A 14,288-nucleotide genomic window follows, 5' to 3' on the forward strand; every position below is an offset into this window, starting at 1 on the left:
AACTTAGCCCCAATCTATCTTAAATTACATTAGGATCTCTCTATCCCACCTCCTCTCCACCACAATTGCCGCCACCTGACCTTCTCCTCCCTCCCCATCTATCACCATGCATCCCTCTCCACTCTTCAATTATTTCTCTCTTTCTTCCCTTGTCTCTCACCTAAGACATTTTTACAAACACATAGCTCTCTATTATCTCTTCAAGAAACAACGACGAAACATTTCAAAACACAAGTTATGAATGGAGGATGACCGATCTACGTCACACACACACACTCCACCATATCTTCTTCTTCAATCACACAAACTTTTGATTCCCAGGTCGTCAATGTCGCTAGGGGGCTTCACTTTCTCGCTCCCACGACCTGTTGGTCATCCACAACGACATTGAGCAGCATCACTCCAAAGAGAAAGGCAAAGAAAACCAAATAAAAGAGAGAATCTGATAGAGATAGAGAAATTACAAATTTCCAATACCATGTCATTAACAATTTATGTATAACTTTAAAAATAAATAACACAAATATTTGTTTTTTGTTTTTCACATATGTCACCATCCACTCGGGAAACGGTTGCATACTCCTCCCAATAAATGTCTTTCATGCAATTTGAACTTGATGATCTCATCTTACAAAAATCTAAATTGCTTACCATTGGACCAACACCTTTTGAGCAAATTATGTTCTATTTTAAATCAATGTAAATCATACAAGAAAATCTTAATTTATATGCATCAATGTATATAAAAATAATTTATAGATATTATAAAAATAAAAAGTATTCCATGATTTGCATTAACACCTTTGTAGGGCAGAGTTATTCTACGAATTAAGTTTTGTTCACACTTCTTCACTTCATGTCTTTATATATAAATCGAATCTTTTGATGTTTAGCAGGATAGTAGTCACTTGTTTGATCATCAAGCTTAAACTATATTTGACACAACTATTTTCTTGTTTTTCAAGATATTATCACAGCCGGTAGTCACGATACTAATCTCCTCAAAGTTCAAAGATGACATTAAGTGGATAAACATCTTCCGAACAAATTATTTATACACACCGCTTAAGGATCAAACTCTGAACTAGGTCAGCTGAGCTAGATTCAAACCCAACTAATAATCTTAAAGCTTATTTTTAACACGGATCGGCTCTTATGTTTAGAACTCCGATACTATGCAAACATCCTCCTATGCATGTGGCGGTGGATAGGCCAATTGAGCTCGAAACAAAACCTGAACTAACGACGGAAGAGGTATATACTATCATAGTCATACAAGCTTTTATGTTAGTTTCTAACTTTAACCTCTCCTAAGTTAAAATCTATGCTCTTTCTTTCTTTACTTTTGTCCCCGTTTTCATATTTTATGTTTATTTTACTAGTTGCCAAGGTATTCCACATATATTCTACTTACATAGTACTAAACATTTCATCTTTTATTGCTTTGACTTCGTTTCAGGTTGCCAAAGTACAAAGTCAGTTTGCGGAAGCACTTCAAGTTCAAACAAACAATTAAACTAATCAGGAGTTACAGGTAGAGGATTGTACCAAACAATTAACCCGCTTATAGGTAGAAAATCTAGGAGTTACACGAGAAAAGAAAGTAATCAGAATTCAGAATTTCATCACTAAAAAAAATCCATCAAGGATGACAATGGTCAGGCTTAGACAGCAACTTTAAGTTCAGATTCAGAAGCACTTTCATACACAGGGTGGAGGACATGACCTTCCTTAGGCTCAACATGCACCCACTTGCGACCGGTCAGCTTGTTCCGTTCAAACTTCACCAAGCCCTGCTTCAAAGCAAACAGAGTATGATCTTTCCCTATTCCAACATAGTTTCCGGGATGAAAACGAGTACCACGCTGTCTAACAATGATATTTCCAGGTATCACCCTCTGCATAAAACCCAGATTCAGTTCTCTTCCCCTGACAGCATGTCATAAAATTCATATATTCTTGCTTAAAGCATAAAACAACTCATACCTCCCCACCAAATTTCTTCACTCCTAGGTTCTTGGGTTTTGAGTCCCGTCCATTCTTTGTGGAACCAGCTGTCTTCTTGGAGGCCCAACGACTGAAAACCATACTCAACCCTTCTCCAGAAACATCTAAAATAATGAACCAATAAGTCATTAGTCTAACTTTTTTTTGGTGAGTTATTATACAATAGCCAATACAAGATCATGAAGTTATACCACCAGTGCTTCTGTATACAGGAACATTTGTCACAAGTTCCTTGATACTCAATCGTCTGCACAATGATGCTCCAAAATTCATGTTTTCTATGTGATAAAGACACTGCCTGAAATACACATAACATCCGAAAAAAATTCAAATTCAAATATCTAGAATGCTAATCAATGATGCATGGTTTGTTTGCAGTAACAACTACCAAACAGAATGAATCAGTTGTTGCAAGACGATGAGTTAAATACGCTGCTCATACTAGTCCTATGTTCTGTGACCATCAAAGTATTGGCATAATTACTATGCGGGCAAGAAATTATAATAAGGATAAGATATCTAAAAACATATAAACAGATACAATCCACCAACCTGTGTATCCTTAACAGCCTAAAAGAATGTTGGTAAGCAAAGAATTAGAGACATACATAATGAAGTAGAATATGAATACTATAGATTTATCAATTCGAGATCGACACACTTCTTGCCCAAAACAGCAATTAATCATCGCAAGCAAAGGAGCACCTTCATATTGTCCTGATTTATGGCTGTCAAACTCAAAGAGTCTACAAAAATTTGTGTAGCCTCCATAAACTCATCTAGTTTACCTAATAAAGAACAGTATTTCAAAAACCTTTCGCAAACAAGCTCATGGTCCAATTCAGAAAGTACTTTCTATGAAGTTCGTATCCTTAATACCGTAGAGTTATGTTTATATTTGAAAGCACAAAACATAATACCATAGAACACAAACAGAACATAAATTCAAATCCTCAATTTCAAAATAGAACACACAAACAACCCTTAACTTCAACACAAACAGAAAAACGAATAAAATGGAAATAATTATCAGAAGCGAAAGAATGACCAATTCACATTTTACTAACTCTGCTGCTGAAGATATTTTTTAAAACTAGGAAACATCATGGCAATTACATATTTGTTGCATCAAATTATCTGAAGAACTTTTTAAATTTCTATTCTTACCTGCCTCAACCTGAAATTGATTTAAGTGTAATTGTTTTGTTTATTAACCTGTATCTAGAATCACACGAATTGTTCTACAAAAGGCTATGAGATAATGGTTTGTTATTGGCAGATAAAATTCAAGCATTTCTTATGTTCTTCACTTATTTATTTATTTATGTTTCTTTCATTTTATTCATTTGTTTTATTTAGACATGCAAGTATATGCATTGTAGAGAACATTGGACAGAAGCTCTGCATGATGCTCGTTCTCCTTTTTTTATTCTGTCTGAAATTCACTCCTACTGCTACAAATTATGCAATTATTCTGGTTAAATTTCATGACTAAATTCAAATCTCAGACTCGGTACTCGCGAATGGCTTTTCTTTTCTGAAGGACAGTGGATGGTGGTCAGAAGCTCCAAAGCTGCTCGGCTCATAATGGTATTAATGTATTACTGTATTAATTTAATGAAGTTAGAATTTTCTGGTGTTTTTGATTATTTTACATAACTTTTCTAATGGAAGCTTCTCTGCTAATCTCTGTAACTATAGGTTTTCTCGAACAGAAGCCATACAAATGCCAGCATGGATGGGAATGGGATTAAGGTGGAAATGTCTTCTTAAACTAAGCTTCCTTGGACATTCCATTCAAACTGGTTAACTTCTACATAATCATGTTAGTTATCCTTTTTCAGAAGGATTTATCTCCATTGGTGAAACAGTTGGAACCAAATGAAAATGCAAATGGAGCTCAAATACCGTCAGTATCTTATACCTGTTTTTATTTACGTGATTTTCCTTCATTTTGATCAGTTTTAATCTAAGGATTCAGACTTTTTTAATCTATTGATGTCAAAAAATTCTAACATGCTCGATTGTGTGTTACAGTTATTATTATCAGTCTAAACCATTCTGGCAAACTGCTGTTGTTGTCATACCTACCCTTCATGAGGTGCCCTTTTCTGATAAACTCTTGATATATGCACAGTTTCTTAATGGCAAGCGAGGGGATCAAGAAACGAAACATCGTTCATCAGGTTATCAGCAATATACACTATGCTGTTTTTCTTTTGTTGTTATTTTGGTGAAGTGAACTCTTTCTCTTTCTATGAGGGCTGTGTGACTCTTATGTTGGGTTTAATGATTTAAATGTAAGCTAAAAGTATCATACTATTACTACTACATTTAATGGCAGTTAAATGTAATGCTCTGCCAGTACTTTTGGTTAGAGCAGTAAAGCAGTTGCATTCTGCTGAAGCTGTAAATTACATTCGTTCTGGGTCAATTGCAGGGCACTGGGGCAGCATTTGCATTTCACATCTGCCTCGCTGACTCACTTCTAGACCCGAGAGTTTACACAAGCATGAACGATTTTATAAGAGCCTAAACCGAAATGAGCTCAAAAGCTAGTCAACTAGATTTTTCTACCTAAAATCTTATCAGAATCCCATGCAAATCTTCGGCACGTGCATGGGTTACACACCATTCTACAATGACCTCTATTTCCCTCAGCGACAAGCACAATTAGAAGGGAACAGCAATCAGTTACCAGGAAAAGTAATAAACACAGAACACTTCCCAACCACACAAGCATTTCATCGAACAGTTTGTGTGCATAGAATGTGAATGCTCTCAAATCATAATAAACCAAGAGTTAAACTACGAGAATTCAATCAAACTAAAGGGAAGGAAGAATATACAAATTCAAAAAAAAAAAACATATAAACACAGACATAATCAGATGAACCAATCATTCATACGAGGTACACCCAACCAAAATAACAATGAAATTTGAACAAAGAACAAGAGGTTGTTTCATGCGTAACAAGATTTCACTGAGCAAGGTTTAAGACTAGACTAGGTTTCCATACCTTGAGCGAGTTTGGGGTTGGAAGTGTGGTTCTTCTTTGGGTGTGTTGCTGCTATCTGAATCTAATAAGGAGACTCTCATGTACTATAAAACTAGTGAGTTTACTGGCGGTGTATTGAAAAACAAATGTTTTTTTATTTACAAAAAAGAATGGACGGATGAGATGATTCACTGGAACCACCAGATTCTACCGTTAGATTTAATATTAAGAAATGGACGGATGAGATGTTTCACTGGAAACCGCACAACTGAAGAAAAGGTATTTTCAATCAACTCATCTTCTCTTCTATTCACTTTCTGCGCTCTTTTAAGAGTTACGATATATATACACATTTTCACTTTTTTTCCACCTTCATTTTCATCTATTCTTTTTGAGTAATTGATTGAATTTGATCATAAAAATTGCAGGTGTCGAGGTGTCTGCCACGGTAGATATATTTATGAATCAGCGTTGTTTGTTTGATCATTTCCTTCTCTATGTCTAGTGGCACTCTTTGCAGATTCTAATTGAGTTGGGACTGCAGTGAAGTGGTTGCATTTTAATGAAATCATGAAATAAAGGTTACATTCAAACTCTAATTTCCAATTTTATGTCCTTTTGTTATTCCTTTGCTATTTTTTGGTTGAATTTTTATCAACTCTCACTATCAGTTAGTGGGACTATACTCAATGCGAAAGGAACCTTTAGCAATTTATTAGACAGGGAAAATTAATATTAGTTGACTCCATACAACTACAAGCAACTTTGTTTGTTTTTCTTTTCTCACTCTCTACAAAGAAAATGTAAATGGTATATTAAATAAAATTCTCAACTATTTCATGCAATAATATCTAATAATTAACCATAGATAGTAAGATAGCAACCTTCTTTGTTTTACACACAAGCAATTGAGTGGTGATCTAGTTGACCTTTTGATACATTCACACACATTTTCTCTTGTATCTCATTTCCACACACTTTCATTTTCGATCTTCTTTTTTTCCTTAACGTATAATATCTCTCATATTTCTCTTTTATTTCTATCTTTATGCGGCCGGGCGGGTGGGTGGATTTGTGGTGTTAAAAAAATTATTTCCATCCACACAGCCTCCTTTGTTTTAATTTTCTCACTCTCTACCAAAGAATAAAAGATACTAAATAGTGTAAAAACCAGAAAGAAACAGATTTCATTTCCACACTGCCTTTCTTTGTTAATCTATTCTTCAATCTAGCATCATATTGAATCCAAGAAACACATGGCTGCAGCTTTTGTGGGAGAAGCATTCCTCTCAGCTTCTGTGGAGGTGCTGTTAAACAGGATCTTTTCCCATGAGTTCCTAGGCTTCTTTCATAGCAAGGGACTTGACATTTCACTCCTAAAAAACCTGAAAATAACACTTTTGAGTCTCCGAGCTGTACTAAATGATGCAGAGGAGAAGCAGATCACCAACCCTGCTGTCAAGGAATGGTTGGATGAGCTCACACATGCTGTCTTTGATGCTGATGATTTGCTGGATGAAGTCAACACTGAGGCTTTGCGATGCAAACTTGAAGTCAGCTCTCAAAGTGAAACCATCAGTGATCAGGTGCTGAATTTTCTTTCTTCGCCTTTTAACCGGTTATCGGAGTTGATCCATTCACAAATACAAGCATTATTTCAAAGATTAGAGCATTTTGCACAGCAAAAAGACATTCTTCATCTGAAAGAAGGTGTTTCCAGCATTGTTTGGCAAGGAACTCCTACAAGTTCTGTGGTAGATGAGTCTGCTATTTATGGTAGAGATGATGACAAATGGATACTTAAAGATTATTTGATGTCAGAAGATGCTAGTGGTAGTGGCAGTAAAATAGGAGTGATTTCCATTGTGGGCATGGGAGGGATTGGGAAGACAACTCTTGCTAAACTCCTTTACAATGATCATGAAGTTGAAGGGAATTTTGATCTAAAAGCGTGGGCATACATTTCAAAAGATTTTGATGTTTGCAGGGTTACTAAAACCATTCTTGAAGCTGTTACTTTTAAACCTGTTGATACAAATAACTTGAATATTCTTCTAGTGGAATTGCAGCAAAGCCTAAGGCATCAAAGATTCTTGCTTGTGTTGGATGACATTTGGGATGGGAGCTACATTGATTGGAACAATCTAATGGATATTTTTAGTGCTGGGGAAATGGGAAGCAAAATCATCATCACAACACGAGATGAAAGTGTTGCGAAAGCCATGCAAACCTCTTTTCCTATCTACCATCTGACGTCTCTAGCCATTGAAGATTGCTGGTCTTTACTCGCCAAACACGCGTTTGGAGCATATCGCTGCAACGAAAGGTCCAACCTCGAAGTGATTGGTCAAGCAATTGCGAAAAAGTGTGGTGGATTACCATTAGCTGCTATAGCACTTGGAGGTCTTCTCCGCACCAAGTTATCACAAAATTACTGGAACAAGGTATTAAAAAGTAACATTTGGGATTTGCCCAATGTTAAGGTGCTACCAGCTCTACTGTTGAGCTATCATCATCTACCTGCTCCTTTGAAACAGTGTTTTGCTTATTGTTCAATTTTCCCAAAGAACACCAAGTTAGAAAAAAAGATGGTAATTCAGCTATGGATTGCAGAAGGCTTAGTACATCAGTCCAAAGGTGAGGAAACTATGGAAGAAGTGGGTGATGAATACTTTGATGAACTAGTATCAAGGTCATTAATACACCGAGATGGGCAACCATACTTTAAAATGCATGACCTCATGAATGATTTAGCCACAATGGTTTCATCTTCGTATTGTATCAGGTACGATGATCGAAAGTCACATGAAAGTGTTGAAAGAATTCGTCATTTGTCATACAACAAAGGCAAATATGACTCTTTCAATAAATTTGGTGACATTTATCAATCCAAATATCTTCGTACATTCATAGCCCTACCATTAAAACTATGGTGGTTGCCAGAAAAATGTTTTGGATTCCATCACTTATCAAACAAAGTAGTACATGACTTGTTACCAGAAATGAGACAATTACGGGTGCTGTCCTTGTCACACTATTATAATATCACTGAGCTCCCTGACTCTCTTGGGAACTTGTTACATCTGCGATATTTGGACCTCTCTAACACTGAAATTCAAAGGTTGCCGAATGTGATATGCAAGCTCTACAATCTGCAGACCTTGTTGTTGTCCAAGTGTTGGTTCCTAATTGAGTTGCCTGAGGACATTGGAAATTTGGTTAATCTACAACACCTCGACATCCGGGGTACAAACTTGAAGAAGATGCCCGCACAGATAGCCAGGCTGCAGAATCTTCAGACTTTGTCTGCCTTTGTGGTCAGCAAAGTGCAGGATGGTTTGAAGGTTGGGGAGCTAAGAAACTTTCCCCATCTGAAGGGGGAGCTTTCCATTTCAAAGCTACAAAATGTTACTGACCCCTTAGAAGCTTCCCAAGCCAATTTGAAGAAGAAAGAACTCATAGAAGTGTTAGCATTAGAATGGGATCATGGTACCACTGAAGACACGCGAATCGTAAGGCTTGTGCTTGATCAGCTGCAGCCTCCCACAAATTTGAAGAAACTAACCATCCAATGCTATGGGGGAACCAGCTTTCCATATTGGTTGGGTGATTCCTCATTTACTAACATGGTGTACTTGTGCATTAGAGACTGTGATCATTGTTGGTCACTGCCACCCCTTGGACAATTACTCAGTCTCAGAGCACTATACATTTCTGGGATGAAATCAGTTAAGACTGTTGGTACTGAATTCTATGGAAGTGGTTCCAGTTCTTTTCAACCATTTCCCTCCTTGGAAGTTCTGAGCCTTAAGGAGATGCCAGAGTGGGAGGAATGGAACTTGATTGGAGGTACAGCTATTGAGTTTCCTAGTCTAAGATGCCTGTCACTGGAAAATTGTCCAAAACTTAAAGGAACCTTGCCCACCAAACTTCCTTCTTTAACTTTTGAGTTATCTGGCTGTCCACTATTATTTCCCATTGCAATGGTCTGTCCCAAACCCATTGAAAACACATCAACCAACCTTCCTGGCTCAATTGTGCTCAAGTGCACCAATTTCATCCTAGACTTAACAATCTCAAGCATTCCCTCACCAGCATCTCTTCCAAGAGATGGCCTTCCAACAACATTGCGATCTCTCACTTTACGTGATTGTGAGAATCTGCAATTCCTCCCTCATGAGTCCTTGCACAATTACACATCACTTGAGAATTTGACAGTACATAATAGCTGTAGTTCAATGACTTCCTTTACCTTGGGTTCTCTCCCTGTACTCAAAAGTCTTAGCATCACAGGTTGTAAGCAACTGCAATCCATTGCCATTGCAGAAAATGCTTCTTCCCACAGTCTCTTGCTTCTTGAGTGGTTGAGCATACATTGTTGTCCTGAACTAGAGTCATTTCCCACGCGTGGATTGCCCACTCCTAACCTATATCATCTGGATGTTTCCATGTGTGACAAGCTTAAATCACTGCCAGAACCAATTGCCAATCTCACCGCGCTTCGAGGATTGACTATTCAGAGTCTTCCAAATCTTGAGTATTTTGCAAAAGAAGGTTTGCCTGTCAATTTACGAGATTTAGCTGTCTGCAGTCCTAGGAGTTTCTGGACAGAAACTATCAGTGAGTGGGGTTTGCAACGGCTCACTTGTCTTGCAGCGTTGCGTATCGGAGGTGATAATCTTTTGACTGTGCTTATGAACATTCAAGTGCCAGTGTTGCCCACTTCTCTTGTGTCCCTAGTAATCTGTAATCTTCATGATGTAAAATGCTTGGGTGGGATTTGGCTTCAGCATCTCACATCCCTTGAAAAACTTGAGATTTGTTATTCTCCCAAACTCGAATCCTTGCCAGAAGAGGGACTTCCTTCCTCTCTTTCAGTACTGATCATTAGGCAATGCCCATTGCTAGAAGCAAGTTGCCATAGCAATGGTGGGAAAGAGTGTCCTAAGATTGCTCACATTCCATGCATAATTATCAATAGACAAGTGATCATATGAATCATCCTGCACTTATCTTGTTAGAAGATCTTTGCAGGTTGTCCTTCAAAGATCAATAGACAAGTGATAATATGAATCATCATATGCTGGGTTTGCCTTCCCCATTCTTTCAACCTTTTATCTTCTTTTTTTTTGTTTTTAAAGATTGTTATGGTTTAGGCTAAAACCTTGAATTGATCACTTGACTTGTTTGAGATGTAATTTAATAGTCTTCTCAGTCTGGCTGTCTGTTTGAGCTACAAAAATCTTGTGCACTGAAAATGAACTTTCTTATCTGATGAAGTAGTTTTTGCTGTCTGCATTCACGCTTTCGTAATTCTGGAAGTGAGACCAGAAATTTAAATGATGGCTATTCATCCTGTGCCTTTTGACATATTGTTCAGATTCATCAATGAAGTGCAGAATGTTATCTTTTGACAGGATTGTCTAGACTCTAGAGAAAGCCTTCAGAATGATGTATTATTTGGTATCCAATATCTGATTTCTTATTATGTATGCAATTTGTCACTGAATGGTACTTATATTTTACTTGGTTGAAGTGGGAATCATTTGGTAAATTACTGGCTAAACTAGACCATAGAAAGAGTAACTAGGGATTACCGAATTCATTTGTAAAGTTCTGTTTATGAACCTGGTATTTTGAGGATCTGATTGATGTGACACTCTAGTGGGTATGTATTAGCCCAAAACAAAACAAGAAAGATTTGGAAAAAGTTTGGTTGAGACTCCATAATAAGTGGGAAGAAGTGAGAGATGGAAAGAAAAAAGAGAGAAAGTAAAAGATGATAAGTGATATGATGAAGGAGAAGAGAGATTAATAGAAAGTAAGGTAAAAATGAAGTGGGAAATTATAGAAGGGTGAATGAATTATAGCTCTAAGGATTTGTTCACACCAATACATTCACACTTATTAGAGAGAGATAGGAATAGAAGAGAGAAAAATAATATATATGATGTGTGATGTGATAAAAATGGAGTAAGAGATAAGAAGAAAAACTTGGTGAAAATGATATGAAAGATAATGTTGTAATTGGTATGATCATTTTAAAACCCCTAAGCAAAAACATATACAAGTTTATGAAAGAAAGGAGAAACAGATAAATTACTTACACGGTATTTATGGTTATGATAATATGAATTGTGGTTCCATCAATCTAGAGCTGGGTACGCAGGGTGGCCCGCCCCGCGCAGGCATGCAGTTTAGCGGTCCTCTATTTTCCGGGCTATAGCCTGCACTAATCCGTGGGCCGGCTCGCGGACTTTGTCCTCTCTTACCCCCTTTTTCGCCCTCGTAGGCTCGTCCCGTACTAGCCCGCCTGCGTAGGCCCGTAGTTAAGCGGTTCTTTATTTTCCGGGCTATAGCCCGCATTAGTCTGCGGTCTCGCGGGCCGTGTAACGCCCCGAATTTCGGGTGTCACTTTAGTAACCTATTAAAGTAAATATGCAATATTTTCCAAAATGATACATATAAATAAACACGAGTATATTTTTTTCTTCTTTCCAAATGTATTTCCAAAACATGTCATGCATGCTCCCAACTACAAAACCTAACCAATAGAAACAACTCAACAAAAACTATTCTGCAATGCCATCATGAATCCGACATACTCCCTACGATCTCCACCTCGGAGAACCGCAGGAAAGCAATGCATCGGAACCTACCCGAAACCTCAAATATAAATTCCTAAAATCTTTATACAAGCTTAAACCAATAACGGTAAGCTCTCTAACCCAAGGCTCTAGCCTTAAACCCGACTCTACTCGTCGAGTACTCCACTGTCCTTCAAGTCCTCATCTCTACTTGCACCAAGGTTAAGCTCCTTCGAAGATTCTCCATCGCCTAATAGCGTTAAGCGCCCAAACAACACATAACAAACAAAAAGGGTTAACTCCATGCAATTACCACGTATAAAAGAGAAAATCATGCTATTCGAATTTAACTGCATATCATGGCACATAAACTAGCAACTTAACATCACATAACAGCTCAAATATCCACAACCTCCAAGGTATAGAATCAAATCATATGACAATAATCTCAACAATATAACATCAAATCCAATAACAACAACCTCAATCTATATCATCTAATCAGATGTCAAAAACCTTGACAATATAACGTCAAATCAGATATTAATAATCCTCAACAATATAACAACAAATCAGATATCAATAATCCTCAACAATATAACAACAAATCAGATATCAATAATCCTCAACAATATAACATCAAATCAGATATCAACAATCCTCAACAATATAAATCAAACTAGATCTCAACAACCTCAACAATATAGATTAACTCAGCTATCAACCACTTAACATATCAGATGACAATAACACCAACAATATGAGTCAATCAATAACGTCTCAAAAGACGGGACGATGATAGGACCACACCTCCTCATCGCCACTTAGCGTCACAATGGACAGGACAATCATAAGACCACACCTCCTGATCGCCACTTATAGCGTCTCACAAGACGGGACAATGATAGGACCACACCTCCTCATCGCCACTTAGCGTCTCACAAGACGGGACAATGATAGGACCACACCTCCTCATCGCCACTTAGCGTCTCACAAGACGGGACAATCATAGGACCACACCTCCTGATCGCCACTTATAGCGTCTCACAAGACGGGACAATCATAGGACCACACCTCTTGATCGCCACTTAGCGTCTCACAAGACGGGACAATCATATGACCACACCTCCTGATCGCCACTTATAGCGTCTCACAAGACGGGACAATGATAGGACCACACCTCCTCATCGCCACTTATAACGTCTCACAAGACGGGACAATCATAGGACCACACCTCCTGATCGCCACTTAATAACGCCACGAAGGCCATACAGTACAATCCAACAACGCATATGCACAAATATATATCAACAATTTCAAATCCAATAATCAAGACAGAGTAACCCTATGTTACTCTTAATATCAACAAGCATACGTCAACTCAACTCAATGACAGAAACCAGTAAACGGCCGAAGTCTCTCAGAAAACGGAGACACACGTCTCAATAAGTTTACTCGGCCGAAGCCTTCAGAAAACATTTGGCACAAGCCTCAGAAACAGTCAATATAAGCAAGCATACAACATTGCACGCATAATAATCACAATCCAATGCCAATCAATATAAACATCTTCATCTCAAACGCAGGCAGTGCGATAAAAGCAGGCAAGACTCAAAGACGCACTAAAACTGAGTTACCCTTACCTTAGCCAATTTCTCCATCCAAGCTCAACATCCCAGTCCAATCCAAAATAAAGCTCCCGGACTCAGCAAGTTCCCCGGCGTCCTCCTCAGTTGTGAAACCTCACCGCTTGCTCCAAAACCTCTTTCCTCAGCTCAACTTGTTCCAAACCTTAAGCAAAGTACCATTACTTAGTCGCTAAGAAACAATACAACTAATAACACTAACAAAACCCAAAAAGAAGCTTTCGAAGCTTTAGAGTTCGACATTTGGGCACGAATGGACAATAAGACATGTTTTCGCTAAAATGCGCATAACTCGAGCTACAGAACTCGGAATGACACGAAACCAACGCCAAAATTTCGACAATTGAAAGAGCTACGCAATGGCTCAGGTCATAGAGACCCAAAAATTATTTTTGGACACGGTACCCTAACAAATAGGTTTCGGCCACTCTAGAAAATAGGGTTTCCGAACTTTTTCTTCGATCTAAATCAATTCCTAGGTATTCTTAGGCGATATCTAGGCCAGGGAAACTCTCAGAAAAATTATCGGGTCAAAAACTGTCGCAGGGGTATTTTGGTCAATATTTTTAGCTCGGAAACTCAAAATCAGAATTTCGAAAAACAAATTAGATGGGGTCGATACCAACGACGATTATGACGACTAATCCTACTAACGCTAAGCTCAGTCGAGAGTTTTACGCCTAAAGGGTGAAACTTTAGCCAAAAAATGGGTATTTCAAGCAGAATTGAAACTCGGCGGCAATTCGACGAGATTCGGCGAAAAGTAATCCGCTAAACATGCTCATGGGCACGCAGGGAAGAAGTTTAGATAGAAAGATGAAGTTATTTGGACAATTTTACAAAAAGCTCAAAACTTTGAGCACAGAAAGACATAAAGAAAAGCGACAGAATTGACGATCAGAAGTAAGGAATAACATCAGTACCTTGAGGTCTACGCGTAGCAACGAACTGTACGACGATCAGACAAGAATCGACGAAAAGCTCTCCTCCCTTTCTTCCTCTCAAACCCACGGCCACTATGTGAAGAAATGGTGAGTTTTGTGATTTTT

At 38.0% G+C, this 14,288-nt stretch overlaps 2 protein-coding genes across 2 annotated transcripts; one reads left to right on the forward strand and one right to left on the reverse strand.

The window, feature by feature from the left end:
- Positions 1-1,415: 1,415 nt before the first annotated feature.
- LOC130749510 (uncharacterized) lies at positions 1,416-5,184 on the reverse strand. The gene is made up of 4 exons (XM_057602873.1): positions 5,028-5,184; positions 2,199-2,305; positions 1,987-2,111; positions 1,416-1,898 (listed from the first exon to the last, which is right to left on the reverse strand). The coding sequence occupies exons 1-4, from the start codon at positions 5,105-5,107 to the stop codon at positions 1,665-1,667; spliced, it is 546 nt and encodes a 181-aa protein (XP_057458856.1). The 5' UTR covers positions 5,108-5,184; the 3' UTR covers positions 1,416-1,664.
- A 797-nt stretch (positions 5,185-5,981) lies between these two features.
- Positions 5,982-11,350, forward strand: LOC130748457 (putative disease resistance RPP13-like protein 1). Its single transcript, XM_057601675.1, has one exon. The coding sequence runs from the start codon at positions 6,263-6,265 to the stop codon at positions 10,001-10,003; it is 3,741 nt and encodes a 1,246-aa protein (XP_057457658.1). The 5' UTR covers positions 5,982-6,262; the 3' UTR covers positions 10,004-11,350.
- The last annotated feature ends 2,938 nt before the right edge of the window (positions 11,351-14,288 follow it).

The sequence above is a fragment of the Lotus japonicus genome, chromosome 3 (assembly GCF_012489685.1).
Source record: "Lotus japonicus ecotype B-129 chromosome 3, LjGifu_v1.2".
Taxonomy (NCBI): Eukaryota; Viridiplantae; Streptophyta; class Magnoliopsida; order Fabales; family Fabaceae; genus Lotus; species Lotus japonicus.

Coding starts and splice junctions, on each gene's coding strand:
- LOC130749510 (XM_057602873.1), bottom strand. CDS start 5,107: ATGAGAGTCTCCTTATTAGATTCAGATAGCAGCAACACACCCAAAGAA. Junction 2,306..5,027: donor CAACCCCAAACTCGCTCAAG/GTATGGAAACCT, acceptor TGTGTATTTCAG/GCAGTGTCTTTATCACATAG. Junction 2,112..2,198: donor TGTATACAGAAGCACTGGTG/GTATAACTTCAT, acceptor TCATTATTTTAG/ATGTTTCTGGAGAAGGGTTG.
- LOC130748457 (XM_057601675.1), top strand. CDS start 6,263: ATGGCTGCAGCTTTTGTGGGAGAAGCATTCCTCTCAGCTTCTGTGGAG.